The following is a 12104-nucleotide window of genomic DNA, read 5'->3' as shown; positions in this document are numbered from 1 at the left end:
TGGCACACGAGTCAGGGAAACGGGGACCTCTGAGTCGCACATGAAGTGGCCCCCAGGGGAGCTGGCTGGGCCCAGCCAGTGCTCGTTGCCAGGCAGAGGAGCGGATGCAAAGCCGCCCCCCGGTTTGGAACCCCCGTCGTGGAGGCCAGGGATAGCACTGAGCAGAGTTAGCAGCTCAACGGGTCACGCGTTGTTGCGGGGCTACATTTGTACAGTATTGTCTCCATTGTGTCTTGCATGGAAGCGTGAATTCACGACAAACAAATCAACAAATAGCTCTTATATCGAATATACTTACATAAACGAACTGTGTGTGTGAAATATGGTTACTTCAGGCTGACTAGATTAATTTGAAGCTTTTCTAAAGAGGAAAAGACAATAAAGCTTATAAGTGTGCCATCATGGCACGCTACTTATGTCATTGTGATGTCACTGACATATGCTTTCATGTCAATGCAGTGAATACACTACTGTGTCGTAACCGAGCACCTAAATCAGTTGAACGTCTTTTCTCATTATTAGGCTGTCTTCAAACAGCTTGAGACACACAGCCTAGTTCCGTACCAAGAAGATGAGCATTGTTTGTCTTTTTGGGTTACATCCGTCTTAAAGAAACGAATGAGCATCCGCATTGGTAATGATGTGCATTGAGATTTGCTTTATAATGAAATATATTTTCTTAATAATCCGAATCTGTTAATGATGAAAATTGTAATCTCAAGCACACCGAAATCATGTTTATGTGAAACGAATAACGCTGTATTGATCACTAAGTGTGTATGTATGTTGAACTTATTTTGCACCGTATGTAGCCAACCGTGCTAATTAGGTGTGGGGGAAGGACAACAAACAAAACACTTCCATCTACATTTAAAAGTGCATCGCTCCAGTGGCTTCCTAGATATCAGAAGGAAGAGCGTTCCAGACGGCCGTAGAAGTGCATATAAAAGCATGCGATGCAGTGACCGTCTTTGTTCGATGGCTAGCCAAATGCTGCTGCGAGGATGACCAGAGTTTGCGTGATGGTTTATGCTCTTGACAAGAACAGCAAAGTATTGTGGTTAATTTGTGGCAAGCACTTTGTGTGGAATGAGCGCAACCTTATACGCAATGTATTCTTTCAGCAACCTGAAGCCAAAGCTGCTTAGAAGCCAACGACTAAGGTGCACGCACTTTGCATTATTTCTGATTTGAGCATCCACGCACTGCCATGCTTCCTTTGTAATAGTCAGCAGCACTAACGCTTTCAAATAAACAAGGATGCACGTGAACTGCATGTAATTAAATTAGTGAAATAAAAACCTGCACAGGCAGGGCATGTGACCTTTCTTCCAAAATAACAGTCCCATTAGCAGCTGAGCACCAATACTATCTGGAAATCTGAGCACAACCTGTACCACAGATTTTGGGGCACATAGGAGAAGGAAGATTAGGTTTCTTCATTTTATAAAGTTAAATACCAGTGCGTTAAATTTCAAACTAACATGACACTGTGATGCTGTACATAATGCAAGGTCATTATTTTTTAGTTTTTCAGGCATTTTATGTGAAAATTGTAAATAACACTATATTATTTGTTTTGCTAAAAAGATATATATATGAAAAAACTGATTACGAAACTAAGTGATACAATTTTACTTAATCTGAATAGTAGTCTTTACATGTAAAAAATAATAAATTCACAGCCGTTTGTCAATCCACTGCTGAATGAAGTCCTCCCCATGTAATATTGGTAGTTGCGGCTGTTTGACAAGACTTCACGACACATATCGGGGGAGAAAATATTACATCGATCATAAACTTGGAAACAACGATTAAAACGTTACAAAAAAAGACTAAATACAAGTCTATGCTTAGACTTACTCAGTTCTACAAAAAAGTGCACAGATTGAAGAGCTAACAATAACCTGGGAATTCACATCTACTCTCACAAACGGACTTGGGTAGAATATTTACCAGAAGCAATGATGATCTCAAAACAAAAGTGTTGAGATAGCATTTGAGAGGGGGAACAAATAAAAAAAAAAAATCGCGAATGGGGAGACTGAACCATACAATCGGAGCAAATGTCAAAGTAAAATGAACTGCTGCTACACAAATCACTCACGTTGTCATCTACATGGAAAGGCTTTTATATAGCTGTGGATTCACAACAACTCATGTTTGTATCTATATTGAACGTCTTTCGCACTGTATGCAGTGAACCATGCTAATCGGAGGTGGGGGAAGGACAATCAACTAAACACAAAAGCAGTTCTAAAGAAATAGAGCTGTCAATCTATATTTAAAAGTGCACAGATCCAGTGGCTTCCTAATATCTGAAGAGCATTCCAAATGATCGCAGAAGCGCATCCGAAAGCGTGCACGATGCAGTGACCGTCTTTGTTCGATGGTTAGAAAAAAGCTGCTGCTGTGAAGATGATAGTCACAGTGCTGGAAGGGCGAAATAAGCCACAATGGCACACCGTGGGCTACAAATGTTTCAGCTATTGTAAAAGCGCAGGGGGGGCAAGCTCTGCGCATCCCTTTGGGGACCCAGGGCAAGGGACTTCAACTGCAGGGGTCATCGCAGGGGTTTGAGAACTGGGCGATGTGGAGTGGCGCACCACCCACCTGCCTCGGCCATTCAGCAGACGGGGAGAGCAGGGAAACTAAACGTTCCCTTTCATGTGTAATTAAAGCACCGTACATAATTTAGAAATGTTGGATACTACACATCTGAGTGAGTAATCTAGCAATCACTTGGAAAGAACCAAGAAGAGTAATCTAGCAATCACATATGATATCCATACGTAAGACAAAAACACCATTTACTTAAAACGGTCAATATAAAATTGGCATGTTATGAGACAGATTAAATACTATAAACACATACACTCCATTTTAAATACTATATGCAATCGAAAAAAAGTTAATCCAATAAGTATATCATTAAACCTTTGTGGCTTTACTTTGTCGGCAGCCCCAATAAGCATCAAGGTGATACTATTAATCTCACATGCTACTTAGCCTTGAAACAAGTCATTTTATCCATCTAACCACAAGATCTAAACTAGCTTCAGTGAGGGATTAATGATCATACTGCAGAGCAACAAGTGACTAAGCTTTGATGTTTTAATTCAGAAAAAATGTATATGAAAAAACAACCCCAGTTTAACATTTCCCATCAATTTCTCCAATTTAAATTTTTCACAAAAGCAGGTTGGAGTTCTTTTAGACAACAGAACTTGATAGTGAAAATCAACGTACCAATGTCCCTAAAGTGGAAAGTTTCCAATCAGTGCCCATTACCTGCTATAATATTTGGATCATAAACGTGCACATTGACAAATAACATGGATCAAATGCTGAAAAGTGCGCAAAGCATGAAAAATTGTGGAGTCCAACAAATCACCGTGGTAGCACCACTCGCTTGAGCGTGCCAGGGGGTGGGGGCCCACGGCACACGAATCAGGGAAACCGGAACCTCTGAATCACACATGAAGACATGTTGACTTTTAAGAGAAGCAAGTCAGCTTGAGCCAGACACATTGGGAGAACACAAGGTTCCCCTGATTAGCATGGTTGGCTACGTACGATGCGAAAGAAGTTCAACGTACATACAAGGTTGGCCGATGGTCGAGCCTGACGACCTAGGCAACCCAATTTGGGAACAAGCCCAAGAGAATGACCACTGCAGAGATGGAACGACAAGATCCAGGAGCCACATTAACTGTTGCATCATGGGACTGAGGGATGGTGACATCTTGGGGATGCCTTCATCCAGCAGCGGCTATGCTCTTGCTGCTGTAGGGAATGATGAACACATTCCTGCGGAGGGAGCTGGTAGGAACGTTGGGTTGCTTGGTCAATGGCCAGGGTCAACGGTGGCGTGGTGTATTCCGCAAATATGCCCGACTGAGGGCGGGCACAAGCCGGCGTAAGTAGGTTAAACGTTGAGTTTTATAAGGGCACCACAGGGTCACCAGCCCCTCTCCACCCAGCCCCTCCCCACCCTCCCCTCCCCACACAGCCCCTCCCCACCCTCCCCTCCCCACCCAGCCCCACCCTCCCCACCCAGCCCCACCCTCCCCACCCAGCCCCTCCCTCCCCACCCAGCCCCTCCCTGCACGACGGACGGACACAATAATCCCCTGTGGGCTGGTGTAACCAGGAGGTTCCTACCAGTATAAAAGGCCTATAAGTTATTGTTCATAATAACGAATAATAATTATTTTGTTTATCCTGGAAAGCCTCACTAAGTCTTCAGACTGTTTCAAAAGGATGGTGTATTGCACCCCTCCAAGATCAATAGATGCCAAATTGAGCACCTCATCCCCCTCCCCTTGATAATGTGGAGCAGGTGCATTAATAATGACATGATTCTTGTAAAGGACATCAAGCCCACTCTGAACCTATTTCCTTGCTAACATCAAACATTTCACACCACTCTCAATAAGAGGGGACCATCACATGCCGGTGTTGTGGCCTAGATCTCGAAATAAAATTGTCAGTGATGTTTGTATTTTCCCGGTGCTTTCGAAATGCAGACATCTCGAAAATTAGTCAAAATGTTGGCTGATGAAGGAACCTGGAAGATTTGTATCATTAAAAAACTGCAATAGACGTAACATTAGTTTGAAAAATACCCAAGAACCACTCTGCCATATTAGTCGTGTCCTAAACATTACTCCAAAAAACCTTGGTATTAGCGTAGCCCTGCCTCTTAATGTTATCTATTACTCAACAGCGTAGCCCACAGCAACAGCTCACCACTGAACTCCCTCCTCGATGCTTTTATATAATCACAGAGTAGTCCTCTTATCGAAAGTCAATTGCGAGGCTTGAGTTCGTGGCAATATATTCCAGTTTGTATACCAAATAATTTAATTGGGGAGTTTTGTCGGTCCCCAATTATAACAGATATCCATGGTTTAAAACAAATTTTCTGGATGAAATTTGTAAGTTTTTTTTAATTAAAGTTAACATGATTTATGATTTTACAAAAACTGTTTTAAAATAAATAAATGGGTTCACTGATTTTATTCATTGAACCAATACAAATCTTCACATGTATTTAATAAAGAAATGTTTCACATTATGTACTCAGTTGCTTGTGTTTACATCATGAGCTATTTTTTTCTCCTACCATCTCTTTTGTTGTGAGGTCAATATTGATATATCATAATATTCCTCAGGCATTTGATTTTGTACCGCCCTTCCTGCTCTTGTCAAAGGATTTACCAACCAGTTTCTTGATGCTGTCAGCCATTCTCACTTCGTTACCACCTATCCTCTCTACTTCACCCTTCCCCTCTGTAATCATTCTTTCTAGACTGTCCGCATCATTATACATAATGTGTGGAATTTTTTTTTAAGTTCGATATTCAATTAATGTATATGCAGGCGAGTGAGCTGCCACCGATAGCTTTACATTCCAAAGTCAACCTGCTGTTACAGATGGATAGCCGTTATATAATCTAATACAGAGGGGAGGGGCTGTTCTACAAATTCAATGTCCACTTAATGATATTACCATTTCCAAGAATGTTCAAAACATTGGCCATCTCAATAATCCAGGACTTTCTTTCTTTCCTCTCATCTGTCAACTTTACCTCCATTTGTACAAAATATATTATAACCACAATTTCCTGAGCACATCTACTGATGAGATTCATATTCATGCTTTTGACGCTTCACGCATTCACTCCTTAAAACTCCCTTTTCTAAGACTTTCCCAAATCCATTTCCCCAAAGCCATTACAACAAAACTTCAGAAATAATGCAGATGAAAGCAGCTGTCATTCCACTTTCTGCCTAAGGTAGATCAGTTCTGTGGCCTGCCTGCTACAGAAGACAGTACTGCAGATTAGGGCACAACTATATAATCCACCTGTTACCGAGGAGTTAACCATATCTGTATGCATGCATGTTTAATTTATTTTGCACCATATGTAGCTAACTGTGCTACCTGTTATCTACAGACTACAAAGGGGAGGCCACATCTGTAATCTGCCTACTAGAAAACAGATTGCAGCTTAATGTTCTATCTACTACAGAGCAGAGGTGACTATAACTGTGATCTGCCTGCTGCAGGGAAGAGCAAAGCTGTAATCTACCTGCTGCAGAGGCGAGAGTGGCTCTTGCCAAGCAGTCTCGCTGGACAGCATGCGCGCGTGGGATTCCCGGAGCGCCAGGAGCCTGCGCAGGGCCACGTCCTCGGGCAGCGCCACGGCCGGCCGCTGCTCCCCCCTCTCACAGCCACTCACAAAGCGCACGGCTCCCGGTGGCAACTGTGTGCCTGTTCGAGCGATCAGAAGCAGACAGCATCGCCACTATCAACCTGAATACTGCCTTAAAATTGAAAGTGTTAAGCTTACAAAGGGTTAAATATGAGTATGAACGGCAAAATAAAATGTTTCTTTTTGAATGGAGTTACATAACATTTATAACAAAACAAAAAATTCGACTTCATATTTTTACCCAGCCATAACCGTTCACAATGACTGTGATAGTGCATTTCACTGCATGAATGTTTACTTGACGAACTCGTATTTTCCATGTTTGTAAGTGCGTACCTGCTGCCATCAGTTTCGTGCTGTCAGGCAAAATGTTAAGCAGAACCGAGAGGCGATTCCAGAGGTTTTGGGAGCTCTGTGGTGAAAGAGGAATCCAACAACACATGAATTAGACTTCAACAATCAGGTGTTAAGGAAAGCTTTTCAATGCAATGTTAAAAATCCATTTTAACGTCAAAGTAGACGCCTGCATTTAGAAAAACAAAAAATTATGGCCGCTTACACTATTGCCACAAACATTTCCGCCACGCGGCATCGTGGGAGAGCGTTCCTCACCGGTGCGCACGTGCGCACAATGTCTGGGTTAATCCGCAGCCAGTCAAGGAACACTTTGACAGAGGGCAGGAGCCCTTCGCGGCACAGAATGTTCAGCGTCTCGTCCGTGGTTCTCTCTCGCAGCGGCCCGGGCTCGCCCTCACTGGGTGTGCTGCGCGTCTCCTCCGACGACACACTCCCATTTCCTGCACATATTTGAAGTGAGAGTGGGGTCAATAGTAGACATGTAAGAGTTTCCCCGCACCCCCTCCCAGCGATCCAATCAATAATGGTCATGATTCGGAGGGTCGGGATTCCATTCAACAATAGATTTGTTTTCTCGCTTTTACAAACATTTTTTTTTTTGATATCTCGTCCATAAAGTGTTTTTCTCCAAGTCATTGCAATGATTCTATGCATAATTTGTGAGCCAATGAATTGATATTAATAGATCAATTTAAACATTGTTAAAAATGTATAGTCAGTGGCCACCAGGGGTGTGAAAATAATGGGATATCCCTGCCAGGTTAGCTCAGGTTACCTTGTGCTGCTAGAAAGTTATGTAAATATCCAAATGTGTTCAATTTAGGATACTAAACAATTGTATAAGAGTATTTGGGAATTTGCCAACAAATACATATTTACCTGTATTTAAGTCTGCCAGAGTGCTGTTTTGTTCTTGGAAAAAATAAAACAGAACAAATGACTTTCTTAGAATTTCACTGGCGCTATCAAAGTGGTGTAAAATTGAACTTAATCCTCTTTAAAGTTACTTAGCTTCAGAAACAAATTATTTTAAAAGTTGAGATTAGCATAGCCACTTACCATTGTCCATGGGCCGGATGTCCTCGCCATTTTCGCTGGGCTTAATGGCCTCCACAGTGGGTACCGGGAGTGGCTGTGAATCTTGCGCAGGCTGCGATACAGTGCTGGGTTCAAAGGCGGGTGCCAGCCTGTAGCTGCGCCTAGACTGGAACATCTGCAGGCTGCTCGCGATCGTGCCCAAGTTCACCTCCTCTGTTGCCGTCAGTGCCCCGTTTTGCGCCACTGTATCTGACCATTGCAATGAACAGGGTGTGAAGGGAGGATGGGTTAGACAATTAATCGATATTCAATTCATAACACGGCCTTTAAAGGGAAAGTATATAACTGGCAATGTTTGAGGCAATTGCCCTTCATAGCAAATATGGAGAAATTATTAAAAAAAAAACATATTTTATTTGAGAACCTCTACGTCTCCCAACCATCTCAATACACACTTAATACATCTTTTAACACTCTGGAAGGCATGGTGCCATCAATTTCACAACATTTCACCACCTGTTGAGAATAAATCCGTAGCGTATCTAAAAATGTATCACCCTGTATTATAAACAAGGTGCAATATATATGACGGAAATGTCATTTTTATTAGCTCTTCAAGTGCCGCTAATCGTCAGCATTTTGGAATAGTGATGTAATTACAAAAAGAGAACATTCAAGCATGTGCCAGACAAACAATGAATGATGCGTTGTTACACAATTTGAGTAATATATTTAAATTATATAAGGGCATTGTGTGTGCTCAAGGGATGATGTGGGTGTGTAACATTTGCTATTCGTCTTTCTTGTTATACAATACCTCGTGCTAAGAGCTGGGTGTTAAGTCTCTTTGTGCCGAGTGGCAGGAACAGGCTGTGGGGCACTAATCTATTACAAAATAAAACGGTTTAGGTTAAATAACCTATAACTAACATTCCTATTATTAATGTTATTTTGTGTTCATTATTTAAGCTGTTTAAGATTGGTTGAACAAATATATTTTGCCAGGGAGGAGTGGGTTGACCCTGATGGAGAGGCATGGTAATAAAGCTTCAGAATTAAGATATGGGTGATGACACAGACACACTTTTCAACATTATCGGCACTGACCTATTCACTACTGGAAACGAATGCTCCCCAAGCATTCATCATCTTCCTCGGTTTGATGATGCCGTAATTCATTTAGCCCCTGCTCATGAGCTGATCGCATTGCTCCATCTCCGCAGTGGACACTGCGTGCATTCATTGACTTGGCTGTCATTCCGTCATTAGTCCCTTTACGAAATATGTCGTCTACTCAAGCCAATGTTTGCTGGCAAGACAATAAATTACCAGTTAATATGACAACTCTAACTTGATAATTGGTTTTTTACCCTTCTATCTGGCAACAAAACTGACGCCTTTTTTTTTACAAGGAGTCATGTTTGCATAGACCACAATACCTGCAGTCATATGTTTTTTGTTTGCATTATGACTGCAGGTATTGTGGTCTATGCAAACATGACTCCTTGTAAAAAAAGGTGTCAGTTTTGTTGCCAGATAGAAGGGTAAAAAACAATTATCATATTTTTTACTGGCAAATGAGGTTCCAATGGTGTAAAAACTCTAACTTGCATATTGTATTTTATTCATTAAATCCTCCCACAATGTAATTCAAAACATGCCTTGCCAAGCTTCTTAGTGCATCACTAATATGAGCCAAGAATGTGTGTGTCACGCACGTGACGTCACTCCACGTCGATCAGCCCCTCAATAATCATGAACAGGTGGGGTCCTCCACATGGACTCCCCCCCCCCCCCCGTCATTAATAATCATGAACGGGTGACGTCACTCCGCATGAAGGTGGAGCAGAAACGAAAATTTGTTTACGCAAATTAGCTTTCATTTTTACTTTTCTTTATGGAAAGTAGAGCTAGTAAAGAAATCAATGCAGCAACTAATATAACGAGCCAAAAAAGCCTGTGTGTGTCTCACGCGTGACGTCACTCCATATGAGGGGGCCCCCCCCCCTCCGTCATTAATAATCATTAGCAGGTGACGTCACTCCACATGGAGCACTCCCCTCACTAATAATCATGAGCGGATGACGCGAGGCACCCCCCCCCCCTCATTAATAATCATGAGCAGATGGCGTCACTCCCCATGGAGCTCCCCCCCTATCAATAATCATGAGCTGATGACGTCACTCATGTGGACCCCGCCCCCACTCCCTCATTAATAATCATGAGCGGTAATAAAAATAAAGTTAACAAAAATTAAAATAAAATAAACTGTCAGTACGCCCACCATGGTTAAGAACCAGGCTACAGTCTACATTATAGACTGCCAGTACACTCACCCAGAGGAAAAACCCGGCTCCAGTCTACATTATAGACTGCCAGTACACTCACCCAGAGGAAGAACCAGGCTAAAGTCTACATTAGTGGTTTTTGTTTTTATAATTTGTATTTTATTTTAATTATAATTTTTCTATCTACGTGACTTTACCAAAAGAACCAAAGAAAATGAATTCCTGCAGTCACGAAAGTTATAAATGAAAATGTAATCATGAGGGGGTTATTATTTTCGATTGAATATTTCAGATTAACTGCAATACACCCGTCCTTGGACGGGCTATAGGCTAGTTTTTAATATTTTGTTACATTTTCTTTGTCGATGTCCAAGATTCTAATCCACATCATAGCAGGTTATATACACTGATTATAGCACTTTAAACTTTCCAAAAAGAAACTGTCCACTTTAAGCACAATTGTATGTTGCTTTTCATTATCCAAGTCAGTATTATAAATATATTTCTATTCCCATCTACATTCAATAACTGCCCTCGTTATACATATTGGTGTAAACGTCAGACATGCATAGTGTATAGTATGAATACACTATTGATGTTTTATATTTAATCCAAGTCTCCTTTGAAAACTCCTTGTCTCAACGAGCTCTCACCTCTTACATATTATATGAATGGGTCGTTAATTCTCAAATGCCGGATTACACAGTAGATACCTCCAGAAAGTACTGGGAAGTAGTGATTATTGTACAGTCTACTGTATTTAACTTGGCTCAGTAGGACATTTCCTGACCACTGGACTTGAGCTATTGGTGGATTTTCATAAATGCTTTATAAACACGCACCAATTTGTGGGCTCTCTTGCTTTGTGCAGTCACCCTCCTTGGTTCCCTCGGCTTGCCCTTCCACCTCTTTAGTCCGCTGCACTTCTTCTGACACCTTCAAGATTTTCTTTTTCTCTTCCTTTTCGTTGTCCACCTCATCCTCCTCTTTATCTTCTGCCTCTTCTTCTTCCTCTTCGTCATCTTCGCCGTCCACATCATCGAGGTCTGACCGAGACTCCTGGCTGTTCATATCCGACTCAGAATCTGAGCCAAATGCAGCCGCTACCTCCTCATCCTCCTCCTGAAGGCAAAACTGTCATTAGGAGTGAGATTTCTCACCGACAACACCACATTCACAATCGGCAACATCAGCACAGTTGGCTACATACAGTGTGAAAGAAGTTCAACATACATACTTACATAATAAATGTCATACCATAACACTACCACCATTATCACAATAAACAACACCAATAAGCATACTCTAAATGGTTAACTATACTTCTGTCCTTTTGTACAAAATGTGAATTGAGTTTAAATGCAATAGGGATGAACTAACATGCAGAGAAAATACTTTTTTTTTTCAATAAAGCCCACCTTAAGCTGCCACTCATTACAATACACAAACTGCATTGCCAACCTAAATTCATGAGCAATTCACCCTGTAGGATTGAATTTGTTGTGGGAAGAATAAGCCTAGTGAGTCATCTTAAGTGACTGGAGCCAGAACCGTACCTCTGAATTTGAAGCTCCTTCACTCTCCCCATCACCACGGTCTCCTCCTTCATCACCATCATCATCCGAGTCGAAGTCCTCGCTCAAGTCACTCTCCCCGGAGCCACTGCCTCTCCTTCTACGGCGCCAGCGCAGCCGCGACGTCTTTGGCTCGAGCTTACCACGCTTTTTTTGCAGGGGAGGTGGCACTGACTCGACCACCGCTGATGACTGGGCTTCAACCGGAGCAGAAGCCTCGTCTTTTGGTGCCGCTGTGCCGGTAACTTCCTCTGTGCCAGGGCGTGCAGCTGAAGCTGACCTTCCGGTCTTGTTTACCACTGTGTTCCCATCTGCAGTGTTTTTAAAGTTTGTTAGTGATTGATGTGATCCATCTGATGACCATCATTGTTGTGTAACCTACCCTTTTAAGAAACTAAACAGCATAAATAAATAAATGTTAAAGAATCCCTCCATTGTTTGTAATAAAGTACAATACATGCTGTCAATCTCAATGAATCCCAATTCCACTTTATACCCATATAAAATGGGTATACAGCTTTATTCAGCTTCAAATACATTTTTAATATTAATTACAGTAATCCACTGCTAGATGAAGGGCCACCCATGTGCCGTTTCATTTATGAGGGTTGTTTGACTGTACTTCA

General features: G+C 41.9%; 1 protein-coding gene across 5 annotated transcripts in view; it reads right to left on the bottom strand.

Annotated features, from left to right (window-relative positions):
* SMG5 (SMG5 nonsense mediated mRNA decay factor) overlaps positions 1-12104 on the bottom strand; it is a 73700-nt gene that overhangs the window by 48664 nt on the left and 12932 nt on the right. For 2 of the 5 annotated variants that reach the window (XM_061558399.1, XM_061558398.1), the window contains exons 12-18: positions 11461-11789; positions 10747-11038; positions 7638-7865; positions 7458-7490; positions 6834-7018; positions 6558-6633; positions 6099-6280 (exon numbers count right to left, since the gene is read on the bottom strand). In XM_061558399.1, the coding sequence (XP_061414383.1) occupies positions 6099-6280; positions 6558-6633; positions 6834-7018; positions 7458-7490; positions 7638-7865; positions 10747-11038; positions 11461-11789 (1325 nt within the window). The remainder of the gene's footprint in view (positions 1-6098; positions 6281-6557; positions 6634-6833; positions 7019-7457; positions 7491-7637; positions 7866-10746; positions 11039-11460; positions 11790-12104) is intronic. The other 3 variants (XM_061558400.1, XM_061558401.1, XM_061558402.1) reach the window with 3 other exon arrangements.

This window comes from Lethenteron reissneri, chromosome 24 (assembly GCF_015708825.2).
Source record: "Lethenteron reissneri isolate LAM-NWPU_2019-01 chromosome 24, ASM1570882v1, whole genome shotgun sequence".
Lineage (NCBI taxonomy): Eukaryota > Metazoa > Chordata > Hyperoartia > Petromyzontiformes > Petromyzontidae > Lethenteron > Lethenteron reissneri.
The sequence above is the reverse complement of the archived record's forward strand: the minus strand, read 5'-3'. Positions and strand labels throughout refer to the sequence as shown.